Raw genomic sequence first — 16,632 nt, 5'->3', positions numbered from 1 at the left:
TCGACCTCCTCGTGTGCGAGGATGAGTTTGATACAGTTTAAGGGGGTGCACAGGGTGCACATGACTCGGGCGAGGATGAATGGGTTCTTCCAGGGGGTGGCAGACGAGTGTGAGAGGTGTGGGCGAGGACCAGCAAACCACGCGCACATGTTCTGGGGGTATTAGAAGTTGGAGGGGTACTGGGCGGGGTGTTCGGGGCACTAGCAAAGATTGTGGGGGTTAGAGGCAGGGCCGGACCCCATGGTGCCGATTTTTGGGGTGTCAGAAATACCGGAGCTGATGAAGGGGAGGGCGGCTGATGTGTTGGCCTTCGCCTGTCTGGTTGTTGCAATGGGGGTCGACAAAGCCGCCAGGTGTGGCGGGCTCGCTCGGGGACCTATACAACATCCTCTGGTTGGAGAAGATCAAGTTTGAATTGACGGGATCAACGGAGAGATTTGAGACACGGTGGGGGGGGGGGGGGAGGAGGAGGAGGTGCTACGGTGATGTAATGGTTAGCACTGCTGCCTCACGGTGCCGAGGTCCCGGTTCGATCCCGGTGCCTTGTCAACTTTCAGTACCGACAGTCTATTCAACAATTCCCCCTTAGCAATTTGAAACCCTTCCAGTGACAGTTTCCGTGACTGTCACAATGCCCTGGGTAGCACCTATCTCCTTGGTAAAGACGATGCAAAGTATTCATTCAATAACTCAGCCATACCCCCAGCCTCCATGTGTAAATCCCCTTTTCGGCCCCTCCCCCTCCTTTTACTATTTATTTGCCAATAGAAGAATTGGGGATTCCCCTTTGTGTTGGCCGACAGTCTTTTCTCCAAATCCCGCTTCAACTCTGTAATGAATGTCTTCACCGCTCTGAACCTTCTCCATTCCTCTCGGTTCTCAACTGTCTTTTCTACCTGGCACCTGCCAAAAACACGTTTTCCTTCCTTATCTTATTTTCTATCTCATTTTTCATCCAGGGAGCCTGGGATTTGTTTGCTCTACTTTTCCCGTTTAAGGGAATGGACCATGACTGTGTCGGGACCATTTCTATTTGAAGGTAGCCCATTGCTCAGTTCCAGTTTTTCTCCCCAACTCCTGTTCCAGTGTAACCGGCCCAGCTCCGTTCCTGCCCCATTGAAATCGGCTCTCCCATGTTAATTATTTCTACTCTGGATTGCCTATTTTCCTTTTTTATCATCCTAAACCTTACAATACAATGATCACTGTCTCCTAAATGTTCCCCCACCCCCAACGCCTGGGGCTGGATTCTCTGAGCCTTTGCTCCGAAATTGCGTTTAGCACGGGAGCGGAGAATGGCTGTCAACCCGGAAATCGGCTCCGGTGCCCGAAGAATCACTCCGGAGTCTTTCGTGTGCGAACTACGCAGCGCAGTGGGGGACCATTGACAGACGCCCCCCTCCGCGATTCTCCACGCAAAACTGCCCGAGTTCCCGACTGTATGGTTCTAACCACTTATCTTCCGTCAGGAACATCGAGGGGGGGGGGAAGCTGCGGACTCAGTCCGCGCCCACCCTGGTGGAAGGCGGGGGGGATCGAGCACCGGGGAGGGGCCTCATGAACGTTCAGAGAAGCGATTGGGCACCAGGAACCCGCAGGCGTGCGCAATCGCGGGGGGGGGGGGGGGCTACGATTCTGCACTCTGAGTCCACCATGACCCACGGGGCAGCTGCTGCAGCCCACCGCCTTGCGCATGTGTGGACTCCCGACCAGAAGTGCGGGCCCCGTATCCGCATTCAGAGCTGCGAGGAGCACTCCGGAGCCCTGCAAAAACCCCTGCAGGTAGGAGAATCACTCAGGACTTTCTTAAGGAAAGTCCAGAGTGATACGCCAATGTAAAGTGGGGATCTAGCCCCTGATCTATTGGCCTGCCTCATTCCAAGAATCAGGACCAACAGGGCATCCTTTAGTGTTGGACTGGACACAAACTGTTGGAGAAAATGGTCCTGAGCACAATCTAGGAGCTTTTACCCCTCTCTGCCCTTTACACGACCATTATCCCAGTCTACATTCAGGTAATTAAGTTCTCCATTATAACTACTCTAATGTTTGCATTGCTCTGTAATTTCCCTGCAGATTTGTTCCTCTACATCCAACCCACTAGTTGGTGGTAGTTAAACTACACCCAGCAATGTCATTGCAGCCTTTTTATTCCTTAGCTCCAAATCGATCCTGGCCTGGAACCCTCTGCGACATCCTCTTTCTCCAGCACTGCAATGCTCTCCTTCACCAATCCCACCACCCCTCCTCCACCAATCCCGCCATCCCTCCTTCCCCAATCCCGCCACCCCTCCTTCCCCAATCCCGCCACCCCTCCTTCCCCAATCCCGCCACCCCTCCTTCCCCAATCCCGCCACCCCTCCTTCCCCAATCCCGCCACCCCTCCTCCACCAATCCCGCCACCCCTCCTCCACCAATCCCGCCACCCCTCCTTCCCCAATCCCGCCATCCCTCCTTCCCCAATCCCGCCACCCCTCCTCCCCCAATCCCGCCACCCCTCCTCCCCCAATCCCGCCACCCCTCCTTCCCCAAACCCGCCACCCCTCCTCCACCAATCCCGCCATCCCTCCTCCACCAATCCCGCCACCCCTCCTTCCCCAATCCCGCCACCCCTCCTCCACCAATCCCGCCACCCCTCCTTCCCCAATCCCGCCACCCCTCCTCCACCAATCCCGCCATCCCTCCTCCACCAATCCCGCCACCCCTCCATCACCAATCCCGCCACCCCTCCTTCCCCAACCCCGCCATCCCTCCTTCCCCAATCCCGCCACCCCCTCCTCCCCCAATCCCGCCACCCCTCCTTCCCCAATCCCGCCACCCCTCCTTCCCCAATCCCGCCACCCCTCCTCCACCAATCCCGCCACCCCTCCTCCACCAATCCCGCCACCCCTCCTCCTTTCCCATCTTTCTTCAGCACCTTGTACCCAGGAGTGTTTACCACTCTGTCCTGCCCTTTCTTGAGTCAGGTTTCTGTTATTGCCACAACATCATATTTCCACATGATAATCTGCAGACATGTTTGATAATTTATTACAGGAAAACCTCCAGAGATAAAATGCAATAGAGTTTTTATTGAGAAAAAACACAAAATTAAAAATAGATTGCATGCTCATTCAACATATTGCAGCAAAAAACCATTGAATTATTGCCATACTAAACATTACGTTCATAAGAAAGTGGCAACATTTCATTACATTTGTCATTTATTCTGTTTTAGGAATAGTGTTTGTACTTTCTGTAGTAGCTGGATTGTAATAGCCGCCTGGGTTTAATGGTTCCGACCTTCACAGCTAGAAAACATTTAGTTCTCAGACACAAGGAAAAACACTGGGAAATTGGGAATGTGGGGTGCTGCCTGATGGATAATCACTCGTTTCTTCTCAAAATGCCAGAAGGCTGTGTATGTTGAGGGGAGCTTAGAAGAGCTGGGTGTCAATCCCACAGACAGACTCCAAAGCAGCAAAAAGGAGAGATCCAAAGAATGGAAATTCCCTCCAGAAGGAAAAGTGGGATCAGGATTGGGACTCACCAAAGGTTGAGAGCAGCCATTGGGAAACAGCAGCCAGAGTTCTCGATCAGCGAGTCCATCCCTAATGCTTTGGCAGCTACACCCTCTGCTGGACTGTGTTTTAAAAACCCTCTCTATGGATTTATTAGTTTAGAACTGTTCTAATGGCATCGGCAACATTTTTATGATTTCCAAACAGGAAACTATTGCACAACATTTAGCATCCAGCAGGGTTTTAGGGTCAGTACGGCAATTTACACTCTCAGGATTCAACTGACTCCATTATTCAAACACAATTGATTTAAAACAAATTAAATGAAGGAAAAAAATCAGAGGCATTCCAGTCTGATAACCCCTTGCTACCTTTTAAAAGAGCTTCACATTGAGGAACCCTACACATGCTGATTGTTCTCTGTAATCCCTAATTACTGAGATCTTCAGCCAGTGAGGAGATGTTTTTGTGAAGTACCGGATTACACAGGGTAAGTAATTTGTCATTACATAGAAATTACTGTCACTCAAGACTGATGAAGGAAAGCTGTGGTTGAAGCACAAGGTGACACTGCGGGGCACGTCCAGACTTTTCAGGAACTCTTGGTGCTAAACTGTACTGTGCCAAATCATTTGCTTTGATACAGCAGCCAAATAAAACCTGAGACATGATTTTCTTTTAAATGGGCAATGCACAACTGCCAATTCATATGTCAAATACAAACATGGTCCGAGTTAAAATTCTTGTCAATTTAATAAAAAATATAAAATGATCCAGTGACGTGACTGGCCAAATTTCCAGTAATGAGAATGACAACAGTTTGGGTGAAGACGGGACGGTCTCACAATTACCCTGAAATAACTAAAACTGAAATGCCAGATTCATTAGAAAAGGAGGAAATGTTTTGGAAGCACGTCGGAGGAGCTCTGTTGCAGATCACAGGTGAATTTCAGCACATCTCCCGGAGGAGAAAATGTTGAAAAAAAGCTTTAACAGCAGTTTTTAATAGAAGGGCACTTTTTAAAAAAAACACATCATGCACACCTTCGACCAATGTGAATCACCAACTTGTGTTGGCTTTCAGGATTGGATCAAATTAACACAAGAAAAAAGGAACAGGAAGAGGCCATTTGGCCCATCAGGTCTGCTCCACCATTCAATTAGATCAATTAATATTCTTGCCAAACTGAAATCTCTCAATCTCTTTTGAAATGTTCAATTGCCCTCAACAGCCTTACTGGGAGAGAGCACCCCAGACGTTCACTGTCCACTCAAGTGGTTAATTTTGGTCAGGAGAATGAGGAGCGGCAATGTAACCAAAAGGAGTGGAGGAGCAAAGAGACCTGGGGCGAGGGGCAGTTTATGCTCACACCAATTCTGAAAGAGGAGGACAAGTTGAGAAATACATGAGATAATTGGCCAGAATACAAAAACCAGGAGGTTTTGTTAAAGCTCTAAAAGTTCAGACTCGGCTCGAGGCTGGTGTTCAGTTCTGGGCACCGCATTTCAGGCAAGATGTCTCGGCCTTGGAAAGGTTCCAGAGGAGATTTACCGGAATGGCTTCAGGGATGAGGGATTTCAGTGATTGTGGAGAAGCTGGGATTGATCTCCTCAGAGAAGCGAAGGGTCAGAGGAGATTCAATAGAGGTGTTCGATACCAGGAAGTGTTTTGATAGAGTAAATAAGGAGAAACTTTCTTTTGTTCGACGAATTAGAAAGCCGAAGATACAGATAATTAGCCAAAGAACCAGAGGTGACTTGAGGAATTTACACAGCGAGTTGTGATCGGGAGCACACTGCCCGACAGTCTGATGGAAGCAGATTCAATAATAACTTTGAAAAGGGAATCGGTTAAATGAGGGAGAGGAATTGCCAGGATTATGGCTGTGGGGGGGGGGGGGGGGGGAGCAAGAGAGTGGAATGAGTAAAATAATCTTTTCAAAGAATAGAAACAGCCACAGTGAGGCAGTGGCCTCCTGTGCTATATCATTCTAAAATTAGATCCTTTGAGTGAAGAGTTGTTTCTCAGCATTACCTATTATATGTGCAAACTCTAATTTTGAGGGGAACCCCTTTGTTTAAAATTTCCCCACCAGAAAATATATTTTCCCTTAATCCACCCGAGCAAATCCTTCAATCTTCTTGAACATCTCAATTATATGAATTACAGATAAAACATAGAAATTAGGGTCAGGAATAGGCCTGTGTTTTTAATCGGTGTTTTATCTCCTATGTTGATGCAAACACAAACCTATTCTATTCAACCTGACTTCATAATTCAACCCTTTGTAGTCCATTCTGGTGAATCTACCTCCCTCCCCTCCAAGGTCTTGTCAAGGTGCAGTACCAGAACTGAATGGAGCGTTAAACAGACCTTTAAATAAAACTTCCTTCCCTTCGTATTCCAGCCTCTTTGAGATAAAAAATATTCCATCAGCTTTTTTCAATTCTCAATGACCTGACTCCCTGCAAAACTCAGTCAAAGTATGATTGGAGGGAGCCATGACGACGGATGTCACATGTCCAGCAATGAAAGCCCCCGCCCAATGAGTTTGCATGACTGATGTTGACTTTAATCGTTTTGATTCCTGGAAAAAGAAAGAGATTTTATTTAATGGTGGATTACTTCATTGCAGTGTTAATGTAAGCCTACTTGTGACAATACTAAAGTTTATTATTATTATTATTATTATAACTCCATTGTGCTTTGTATGATAGAGGCAGTCAGCGGGATTCTCTGACCCCCCCGCCGGGTCGGAGAATCCCCGGGGGGGGGGCGGCGCAAATCCCGCCCCGTTGCCGGCTGCCGTAGTCTCCGCTGCCAGTTTCCGGGCTGGGTTCACGCCACGCCGGTCGGGGGCAGTTGGCAGCGGCCGTCCCGGCAATTCTCCGGGCCACGATGGGCCGAGCGGCCGTCCATTTCTGGCCAGTCCCACACGGCGGGACCTGGCAGGTAAGTCGACTGGTGCGGGGATCCGACCCCGGGGGTGGGGGGGGGGGGGCCATGGTGGCCTCGCCCGCATTCGGGGCCCACCGATCTGCGGGCGGGCTTGTGCCGTGGGGGCACTCCCTCCTTCTGTGCCGGCCCCTGTAGGGCTCCGCCATGGCCGGCGCGGAGAAGACACCCCCCTGCGCATGCACCAGAATACGCCGGCCGGTCTGCACATGCGCGGACCCACGGCGACTGTTCTGCGCATGCGCAAGATCACGCCGGCCCTTCAGTGCATTCGCTAACTCGCGCAGTCGCTTCGGCGCTGGCTGGCGCAGCGCCAACCCCTCTGCCGTCCACCTAGCCCCCGGAACTGCGGAGAATTCTGCACTTTCGGGGGCTGTTGATGCCGGAATGGTTCGCACTGGTTTTCCCGCCGGAGTGGGATGGCATAAGGAAGAATCCCGCCCAGTCTGATCGCATAAATCATAGCTCTCAAACTGGGATCCGCACGTGCTTTTGAGAGGATCCGTGAATAATATGAATAGGACCCAAAAGTGCAAGTTGGGTGCTGGCTGTTATCCTGATTTCCTTTGCAGCTGGGAGCTTGGACAACAGGGAGGGGGGGTTACGAGACCGCTCCAAAACAGATTAGCGAGTGGGGCCATGAACTGACTGAGAAGCCCAAGAGAGGAGGAGAGAGATCAGAAAATCCCTCTACCTCTCAACAGTCGTGTGTTGAATGGGCAGGTGGGGGATAGTTACAGCGAAAATGTGACAATACTCCCAACACGGGACATTGAGCCTTACCCCCCTCCCCCCAACAGGTACATTGCTGAAACTTTACCAAGATGTTCTTGTAGGAATCTACGCCTATTGTATAAAACTCATTACATATCTACCTCTCCAGCTCTGAAAAGGAGTCAGACAAACTCAAAACATTAACTCCATCTCTCTCTCCACCAATGCTGTCGGACTTGATGAGTTTTCCCTGCATTTTCTGTTTTAATTACATTGCTGAAGCTGTTGGGTTACCTTAAAGCTGAACATTGTCACGTCACCCATGAGGTGAGTGCCCTGTCTATCAGGCAGCTCTGGTAACATGTCCTGCAGCTCCTTTCAACCGGACACTGAAGAACATTACATTTAGCAGCTGGTAGGATTATAACTCAGGTGGGTGACTCCATGATCATTAATCCATTCGAAAAGTGGGTCTTTGACCAAAGCTATCTGAGAAATTATGTTCCAGTTATATAGGACATTAGTTAGGCCATATTTGGACCATGTCCAATTCCTGTCACCGCACTACCAGAAGGACGTGGCGGCTTTGGAGAGAAGATAGAACACACAGTGCAGAAGGAGCCCATTCGGCCCATCAAGTCTGCACTGATGGTGGTTAGCATAAATGCTTCACAGCTCCAGGGTCCCAGGTTCGGTTCCCGGCTGGGTCACTGTCTGTGCGGAGTCTGCACGTCCTCCCCGTGTGTGCGTGGGTTTCCTCCGGGTGCTCCGGTTTCCTCCCACAGTCCAAAGATGTGCGGGTTAGGTGGATTGGCCACGCTAAATTGCCCGTAGTGTCCTATAAAAAAGTAAGGCTAAGGGGGGGGTTGTTGGGTTACGGGTATAGAGTGGATACGTGGGTTTGAGTAGGGTGATCCTTGCTCGGCACAACATCGAGGGCTGAAGGGCCTGTTCTGTGCTGTACTGTTCTATGTTCTATGACCCACTTCAACCCTCATTTCCACCCTATCCCCGAAACCCAATAACCCCTCCTAACCTTTTTGGACACTAAGGGCAATTTAGCTTGAGAACGTGCAGACTCCACACAGACAGTGTCTTAGTGGGGAATCGAACCTGGGACCCTGGAGCTGTGAAGCCACAGTGCTATCCACTTGTGCAACTGTGCTGAGTACAGAAAAGGTTTACCGGGATGTTGCCTAGTATGGAGGGTATTAGCTATGAAGAAAGATTGAATAAACGGGATTATTCTCCGCAGAGAGACGGAGGCTGAGGGTCAGCCTGATTGAAGATTATAAAATTATGAGGGGTATAGACAGGGTGAATAGTTTGAGGCTTTTTCCCAGGCGGAAATGACAATTACAAAGGGCACAAGTTCAAGGTGAGGGGGGAAAAGGTTCAGTGGAGATGTGCGGGGAAAGTTTTTTATACAGAGGGTGGTGGTGGCCTGGAATGCACTGCCAAGTGAGGTGGTTGAGGCAGATACGTTAGCGACCTTTAAGACTTATCTGGATAGGCACATGAGCAGACGGGGTATAGAAGAATACAGGCGGTTGGTCTAGATAGGACACATGATCGGCGCAGGCTTGGAGGGCCGAAGGGCTTTTTCCTGTGCTGTATTGTTCTTTGTCACAATAACTTTGTCTCTTACTGGTGAGCTTGTGGGCAGCGGTAAGCAATTCAGGATGTTAGCGATCTGTGTTCCTGTGTGATGCTCGATGGAGCACTCAAAAAGCTGCCAACAATGGTGCTCAGCAGTGGATCAGAGCCAAGGCGGAGGATCAGGGCCAAGGCGGTGGGAGAGATCAGAGCCAAGGCGGAGGATCAGGGCCAAGGCGGTGGGAGAGATCAGAGCCAAGGCGGAGGATCAGAGCCAAGGCGGTGGGAGAGATCAGAGCCAAGGCGGTGGGAGAGATCAGAGCCAAGGCGGAGGATCAGGGCCAAGGCGGTGGGAGAGATCAGAGCCAAGGCGGTGGGAGAGATCAGAGCCAAGGCGGTGGGAGAGATCAGAGCCAAGGCGGTGGGAGAGATCAGAGCCAAGGCGGTAGATCAGAGCCAAGGCGCTGGGAGAGATCAGAGCCAAGGCGCTGGGAGAGATCAGAGCCAAGGCGGTGGGAGAGATCAGAGCCAAGGCGGTGGGAGAGATCAGAGCCAAGGCGGTGGGAGAGATCAGAGCCAAGGCGGAGGATCAGAGCCAAGGCGGTGGGAGAGATCAGAGCCAAGGCGGTGGGAGAGATCAGAGCCAAGGCGGAGGATCAGGGCCAAGGCGGTGGGAGAGATCAGAGCCAAGGCGGTGGGAGAGATCAGAGCCAAGGCGGTGGGAGAGATCAGAGCCAAGGCGGTGGGAGAGATCAGAGCCAAGGCGGTGGGAGAGATCAGAGCCAAGGCGGTGGGAGAGATCAGAGCCAAGGCGGTGGATCAGGGCCAAGGCGGTGGGAGAGATCAGAGCCAAGGCGGAGGATCAGGGCCAAGGCGGTGGGAGAGATCAGAGCCAAGGCGCTGGGAGAGATCAGAGCCAAGGCGGTGGATCAGAGCCAAGGCGGTGGGAGAGATCAGAGCCAAGGCGGTGGGAGAGATCAGAGCCAAGGCGGTGGATCAGAGCCAAGGCGGTGGGAGAGATCAGAGCCAAGAAGGTGGGAGAGATCAGAGCCAAGGCGGTGGGAGAGATCAGAGCCAAGGCGGTGGATCAGAGCCAAGGCGGTGGGAGAGATCAGAGCCAAGGCGGTGGATCAGGGCCAAGGCGGTGGGAGAGATCAGAGCCAAGGCGGTGGATCAGGGCCAAGGCGGTGGGAGAGATCAGAGCCAAGGCGGTGGGAGAGATCAGAGCCAAGGCGGTGAATCAGAGCCAAGGCGGTGGGAGAGATCAGAGCCAAGGCGGTGGGAGAGTTCAGAGCCAAGGCGGTGGGAGAGATCAGAGCCAAGGCGGTGGGAGAGATCAGAGCCAAGGCGGTGGATCAGAGCCAAGGCGGTGGGAGAGATCAGAGCCAAGGCGGTGGGAGAGATCAGAGCCAAGGCGGTGGGAGAGTTCAGAGCCAAGGCGGTGGGAGAGTTCAGAGCCAAGGCGGTGGGAGAGATCAGAGCCAAGGCGGTGGGAGAGATCAGAGTCAAGGCGGTGGGAGAGATCAGAGCCAGGCGGTGGGAGAGATCAGAGCCAAGGCGGTGGGAGAGATCAGAGCCAAGGCGGTGGGAGAGATCAGAGCCAAGGCGGTGGGAAAGATCAGAGCCAAGGCGGTGGGAGAGATCAGAGCCAGGCGGTGGGAGAGATCAGAGCCAAGGCGGTGGGAGAGATCAGAGCCAAGGCGGTGGGAGAGATCAGAGCCAAGGCGGTGGGAGAGATCAGAGCCAAGGCGGTGGATCAGAGTCAAGGCGGTGGATCAGAGCCAAGGCGGTGGGAGAGATCAGAGCCAAGGCGGTGGGAGAGATCAGAGCCAAGGCGGTGGGAGAGATCAGAGCCAAGGCGGTGGGAGAGATCAGAGCCAAGGCGGTGGGAGAGATCAGAGCCAAGGCGGTGGGAGAGATCAGAGCCAAGGCGGTGGGAGAGATCAGAGCCAAGGCGGTGGGAGAGATCAGAGCCAAGGCGGTGGGAGAGATCAGAGCCAAGGCGGTGGGAGAGATCAGAGCCAAGGCGGTGGGAGAGATCAGAGCCAAGGCGGTGGGAGAGATCAGAGCCAAGGCGGTGGGAGAGATCAGAGCCAAGGCGGTGGGAGAGATCAGAGCCAAGGCAGTGGATCAGAGCCAAGGCGGTGGGAGAGATCAGAGCCAAGGCGGTGGGAGAGATCAGAGCCAAGGCGGTGGGAGAGATCAGAGCCAAGGCGGTGGGAGAGATCAGAGCCAAGGCGGTGGATCAGAACCAAGGCGGTGGGAGAGATCAGAGCCAAGGCGGTGGATCAGAGCCAAGGCGGTGGGAGAGATCAGAGCCAAGGCGGTGGATCAGGGCCAAGGCGGTGGGAGAGATCAGAGCCAAGGCGGTGGGAAAGATCAGAGCCAAGGCGGAGGATCAGAGCCAAGGCGGTGGGAGAGATCAGAGCCAAGGCGGTGGGAGAGATCAGAGCCAAGGCGGTGGGAAAGATCAGAGCCAAGGCGGTGGGAGAGATCAGAGCCAAGGCGGTGGGAGAGATCAGAGCCAAGGCGGTGGGAGAGATCAGAGCCAAGGCGGTGGGAGAGATCAGAGCCAAGGCGGTGGGAGAGATCAGAGCCAAGGCGGTGGGAGAGATCAGAGCCAAGGCGGTGGGAGAGATCAGAGCCAAGGCGGTGGGAGAGATCAGAGCCAAGGCGGTGGATCAGAGCCAAGGCGGTGGGAGAGATCAGAGCCAAGGCGGTGGGAGAGATCAGAGCCAAGGCGGTGGATCAGAGCCAAGGCGGTGGGAGAGATCAGAGCCAAGGCGGAGGGAGAGATCAGAGCCAAGGCGGTGGGAGAGATCAGAGCCAAGGCGGTGGGAGAGATCAGAGCCAAGGCGGTGGGAGAGATCAGAGCCAAGGCGGTGGGAGAGATCAGAGCCAAGGCGGTGGGAGAGATCAGAGCCAAGGCGGTGGGAGAGATCAGAGCCAAGGCGGTGGGAGAGATCAGAGCCAAGGCGGTGGATCAGAGCCAAGGCGGTGGGAGAGATCAGAGCCAAGGCGGTGGGAGAGATCAGAGCCAAGGCGGTGGATCAGAGCCAAGGCGGTGGGAGAGATCAGAGCCAAGGCGGAGGGAGAGATCAGAGCCAAGGCGGTGGGAGAGATCAGAGCCAAGGCGGTGGGAGAGATCAGAGCCAAGGCGGTGGGAGAGATCAGAGCCAAGCCGGTGGGAGAGATCAGAGCCAAGGCGGTGGGAGAGATCAGAGCCAAGGCGGTGGATCAGAGCCAAGGCGGTGGGAGAGATCAGAGCCAAGGCGGTGGGAGAGATCAGAGCCAAGGCGGTGGATCAGAGCCAAGGCGGTGGGAGAGATCAGAGCCAAGGCGGTGGGAGAGATCAGAGCCAAGGCGGTGGGAGAGATCAGAGCCAAGGCGGTGGGAGAGATCAGAGCCAAGGCGGTGGGAGAGATCAGAGCCAAGGCGGTGGGAGAGATCAGAGCCAAGGCGGTGGATCAGAGCGAAGGCGGTGGGAGAGATCAGAGCCAAGGCGGTGGGAGAGATCAGAGCCAAGGCGGTGGGAGAGATCAGAGCCAAGGCGGTGGGAGAGATCAGAGCCAAGGCGGTGGATCAGAGCCAAGGCGGTGGGAGAGATCAGAGCCAAGGCGGTGGGAGAGATCAGAGCCAAGGCGGTGGGAGAGATCAGAGCCAAGGCGGTGGGAGAGATCAGAGCCAAGGCGGTGGGAGAGATCAGAGCCAAGGCGGTGGGAGAGATCAGAGCCAAGGCGGTGGATCAGAGCGAAGGCGGTGGGAGAGATCAGAGCCAAGGCGGTGGATCAGAGCCAAGGCGGTGGGAGAGATCAGAGCCAAGGCGGTGGATCAGAGCCAAGGCGGTGGGAGAGATCAGAGCCAAGGCGGTGGGAGAGATCAGAGCCAAGGCGGTGGGAGAGATCAGAGCCAAGGCGGTGGGAGAGATCAGAGCCAAGGCGGTGGATCAGAGCCAAGGCGGTGGGAGAGATCAGAGCCAAGGCGGTGGGAGAGATCAGAGCCAAGGCGGTGGGAGAGATCAGAGCCAAGGCGGAGGATCAGAGCCAAGGCGGTGGGAGAGATCAGAGCCAAGGCGGTGGGAGAGATCAGAGCCAAGGCGGTGGATCAGGGCCAAGGCGGTGGGAGAGATCAGAGCCAAGGCGGTGGGAGAGATCAGAGCCAAGGCGGTGGGAGAGATCAGAGCCAAGGCGGTGGGAGAGATCAGAACCAAGGCGGTGGGAGAGATCAGAGCCAAGGCGGTGGGAGAGATCAGAGCCTATGCGGTGGGAGAGATCAGAGCCTATGCGGTGGGAGAGATCAGAGCCAAGGCGGTGGGAGAGATCAGAGCCAAGGCGGTGGATCAGAGCCAAGGCGGTGGGAGAGATCAGAGCCAAGGCGGTGGATCAGGGGGATGGGAACCAATGCTGGAAGTTGGAAGGTAGTAAAACAGGGACAGAAACAAAAGGAAGTAAGGGGAAAAGTGCAAGGCAGAGAAGACATAGTCAGAAATCCATAAGGGCGACAGTACAAGGTACAGTGACTGAGGGGAGCTCAGTGAATAGGCCCAGTAATAACAAAAGGAATAAAACTGGAGATGTTAAGATTCAAAACAGAGGTAAAAAAACCAACATAAGTGTACTTTACCTGAATGCTCGTAGTATTCGGAATAAAGTAAATGAGTTGGTGGCACAAATCATCGTGAAGGACTATGATTTAGTTGCCATTACTGAAACATGGTTAAAGGATGGTCACGACTGGGAGTTAAATATCCGAGGGTATCAAACTATTCGGAAGGACAGAGTGGATGGTAAGGGAGGTGGTGTTGCTCTGTTATTTAAGGATGACATCCGGGCAATAGCAAGGGATGACATCGGTGCTATGGAGGATAAGGTTGAATCCATTTGGGTGGAAATCAGGAATAGTAAGGCGAAAAAGTCACTGATAGGAGTAGTCTATCGGCCACCAAATAGTAACGAGATGGTGGGGCAGGCAATAAACAAAGAAATAACTGATGCATGTAGAAATGGTACAGCAGTTATCATGGGGGATTTTAATCTACATGTCGATTGGTTTAACCAGGTCGGTCAAGGCAACCGTGAGGAGGAGTTTATAGAATGTATCCGCGATAGTTTCCTAGAACAGTATGTAATGGAACCTACGAGGGAACAAGCGGTCCTAGATCTTGTCCTGTGTAATGAGACAGGATTGATTCATGATCTCATAGTTAGGGATCCTCTCGGAAGGAGCGATCACAATATGGTGGAATTTAAAATACAGATGGAGGGTGAGAAAGTAAAATCAAATACTAGTGTTTTGTGTTTAAACAAAGGAGATTACAAGGGGATGAGAGAAGAACTAGCTAAGGTAGACTGGGAGCTAAGACTTTATGGTGGAACAGTTGAGGAACAGTGGAGAACCTTCCAAGCGATTTTTCACAGTGCTCAGCAAAGGTTTATACCAACAAAAAGGAAGGACGGAAGAAAGAGGGAAAATCGACCGTGGATATCTAAGGAAATAAGGGAGAGTATCAAATTGAAGGAAAAAGCATATAAAGTGGCAAAGATTGCTGGGAGATTAGAGGACTGGGAAATCTTTAGGGGGCAACAGAAAGCTACTAAAAAAGCTATAAAGAAGATTAAGATAGAGTATGAGAGTAAACTTTCTCAGAATATAAAAACAGACAGTAAAAGTTTTTACAAATATATAAGACAAAAAAGAGTGGCTAAGGTAAATATTGGTCCTTTAGAGGATGAGAAGGGAGTTTTAATAATGGGAAATGAGGAAATGGCTGAGGAACTGAACAGGTTTTTTGGGTCGGTCTTCACAGTGGAAGACACAAATAACATGCCAGTGACTGATAGAAATGAGGCTATGACAGGTGAGGACCTTGAGACGATTGTTATCACTAAGGAGGGAGTGATGGGCAAGCTAATGGGGCTAAAGGTAGACAAGTCTCCTGGCCCTGATGGAATGCATCCCAGAGTGCTAAAAGAGATGGCTAGGGAAATTGCAGATGCACTAGTGATAATTTACCGAAATTCACTAGACTCTGGGGTGGTCCCGGTGGATTGGAAATGAGCAAACGTGACGCCACTGTTTAAAAAAGGAGGTAGGCAGAAAGCAGGAAATTATAGGCCAGTGAGTTTAACTTCGGTAATAGGGAAGATGCTGGAATCTATCATCAAGGAAGAAATTGCGAGGCATCTGGATAGAAATTGTCCCATTGGGCAGACGCAGCATGGGTTCGTAAAAGGCAGGTCGTGCCTAACTAATTTAGTGGAATTTTTTGAGGACATTACCAGTGCAGTAGATAACGGGGAGCCGATGGATGTGGTATATCTGGATTTCCAGAAAGCCTTTGACAAGGTGCCACACAAAAGGTTGCTGCATAAGATAAAGATGCATGGCATTAAGGGTAAAGTAATAGCATGGATAGAGGATTGGTTAATTAATAGAAAGCAAAGAGTTGGGATAAATGGGTGTTTCTCTGGTTGGCAATCAGTAGCTAGTGGTGTCCCTCAGGGATCCGTGTTGGGCCCACAATTGTTCACAATTTACATTGATGATTTGGAGTTGGGGACCAAGGGCAATGTGTCCAAGTTTGCAGATGACACTAAGATGAGTGGTAAAGCGAAAAGTGCAGAGGATACTGGAAGTCTGCAGAGGGATTTGGATAGGTTAAGTGAATGGGCTCGGGTCTGGCAGATGGAATACAATGTTGACAAATGTGAGGTTATCCATTTTGGTAGGAATAACAGCAAACGGGATTATTATTTAAACGATAAAATATTAAAGCATGCCGCTGTTCAGAGAGACTTGGGTGTGCTAGTGCATGAGTCACAGAAGGTTGGTTTACAAGTGCAACAGGTGATTAAGAAGGCAAATGGAATTTTGTCCTTCATTGCTAGAGGGATGGAGTTTAAGACTAGGGAGGTTATGTTGCAATTGTATAAGGTGTTAGTGCGGCCACACCTGGAGTATTGTGTTCAGTTTTGGTCTCCTTACTTGAGAAAGGACGTACTGGCGCTGGAGGGTGTGCAGAGGAGATTCACTAGGTTAATCCCAGAGCTGAAGGGGTTGGATTATGAGGAGAGGTTGAGTAGACTGGGACTGTACTCGGAATTTAGAAGGATGAGGGGGGATCTTATAGAAACATTTAAAATTATGAAGGGAATAGATAGGATAGATGCGGGCAGGTTGTTTCCACTGGCGGGTGACAGCAGAACTAGGGGGCATAGCCTCAAAATAAGGGGAAGTAGATTTAGAACTGAGTTTAGGAGGAACTTCTTCACCCAAAGGGTTGTGAATCTATGGAATTCCTTGCCCAGTGAAGCAGTTGAGGCTCCTTCATTACATGTTTTTAAGGTAAAGATAGATAGTTTTTTGAAGAATAAAGGGATTAAGGGTTATGGTGTTCGGGCCGGAAAGTGGAGCTGAGTCCACAAAAGATCAGCCATGATCTCATTGAATGGCGGAGCAGGCTCGAGGGGCCAGATGGCCTACTCCTGCTCCTAGTTCTTATCAGAGCCAAGGCGGTGGATCAGAGCCAAGGCGGTGGGAGAGATCAGAGCCAAGGCGGTGGGAGAGATCAGAGTCAAGGCGGTGGTTCAGAGCCAAGGCGGTGGGAGAGATCAGAGCCAAGGCGGTGGGAGAGATCAGAGTCAAGGCGGTGGTTCAGAGCCAAGGCGGTGGGAGAGATCAGAGCCAAGGCGGTGGGAGAGATCAGAGCCAAGGCGGTGGGAGAGATCAGAGCCAAGGCGGTGGGAGAGATCAGAGCCAAGGCGGTGGGAGAGATCAGAGCCAAGGCGGTGGGAGAGATCAGAGCCAAGGCGGTGGATCAGAGTCAAGGCGGTGGTTCAGAGCCAAGGCGGTGGGAGAGATCAGAGC

The 16,632-nt window shown here is 52.0% G+C and overlaps 1 protein-coding gene across 1 annotated transcript in view; it reads right to left on the bottom strand.

Moving 5' to 3' along the window:
• Positions 1-3,051: 3,051 nt before the first annotated feature.
• The window catches only part of gatm (glycine amidinotransferase (L-arginine:glycine amidinotransferase)), a 213,724-nt gene continuing 200,143 nt past the window's right edge, over positions 3,052-16,632 (bottom strand). Inside the window, exon 9 of the mRNA XM_038812957.1 lies at positions 3,052-6,088. Coding sequence (XP_038668885.1) covers positions 5,976-6,088 — 113 coding nt within the window. The 3' untranslated portion in view covers positions 3,052-5,975. The remainder of the gene's footprint in view (positions 6,089-16,632) is intronic.

The sequence above is a fragment of the Scyliorhinus canicula genome, chromosome 12 (genome assembly GCF_902713615.1).
Source record: "Scyliorhinus canicula chromosome 12, sScyCan1.1, whole genome shotgun sequence".
NCBI classification, from domain to species: Eukaryota; Metazoa; Chordata; class Chondrichthyes; order Carcharhiniformes; family Scyliorhinidae; genus Scyliorhinus; species Scyliorhinus canicula.
The sequence above is the reverse complement of the archived record's forward strand: the minus strand, read 5'-3'. Positions and strand labels throughout refer to the sequence as shown.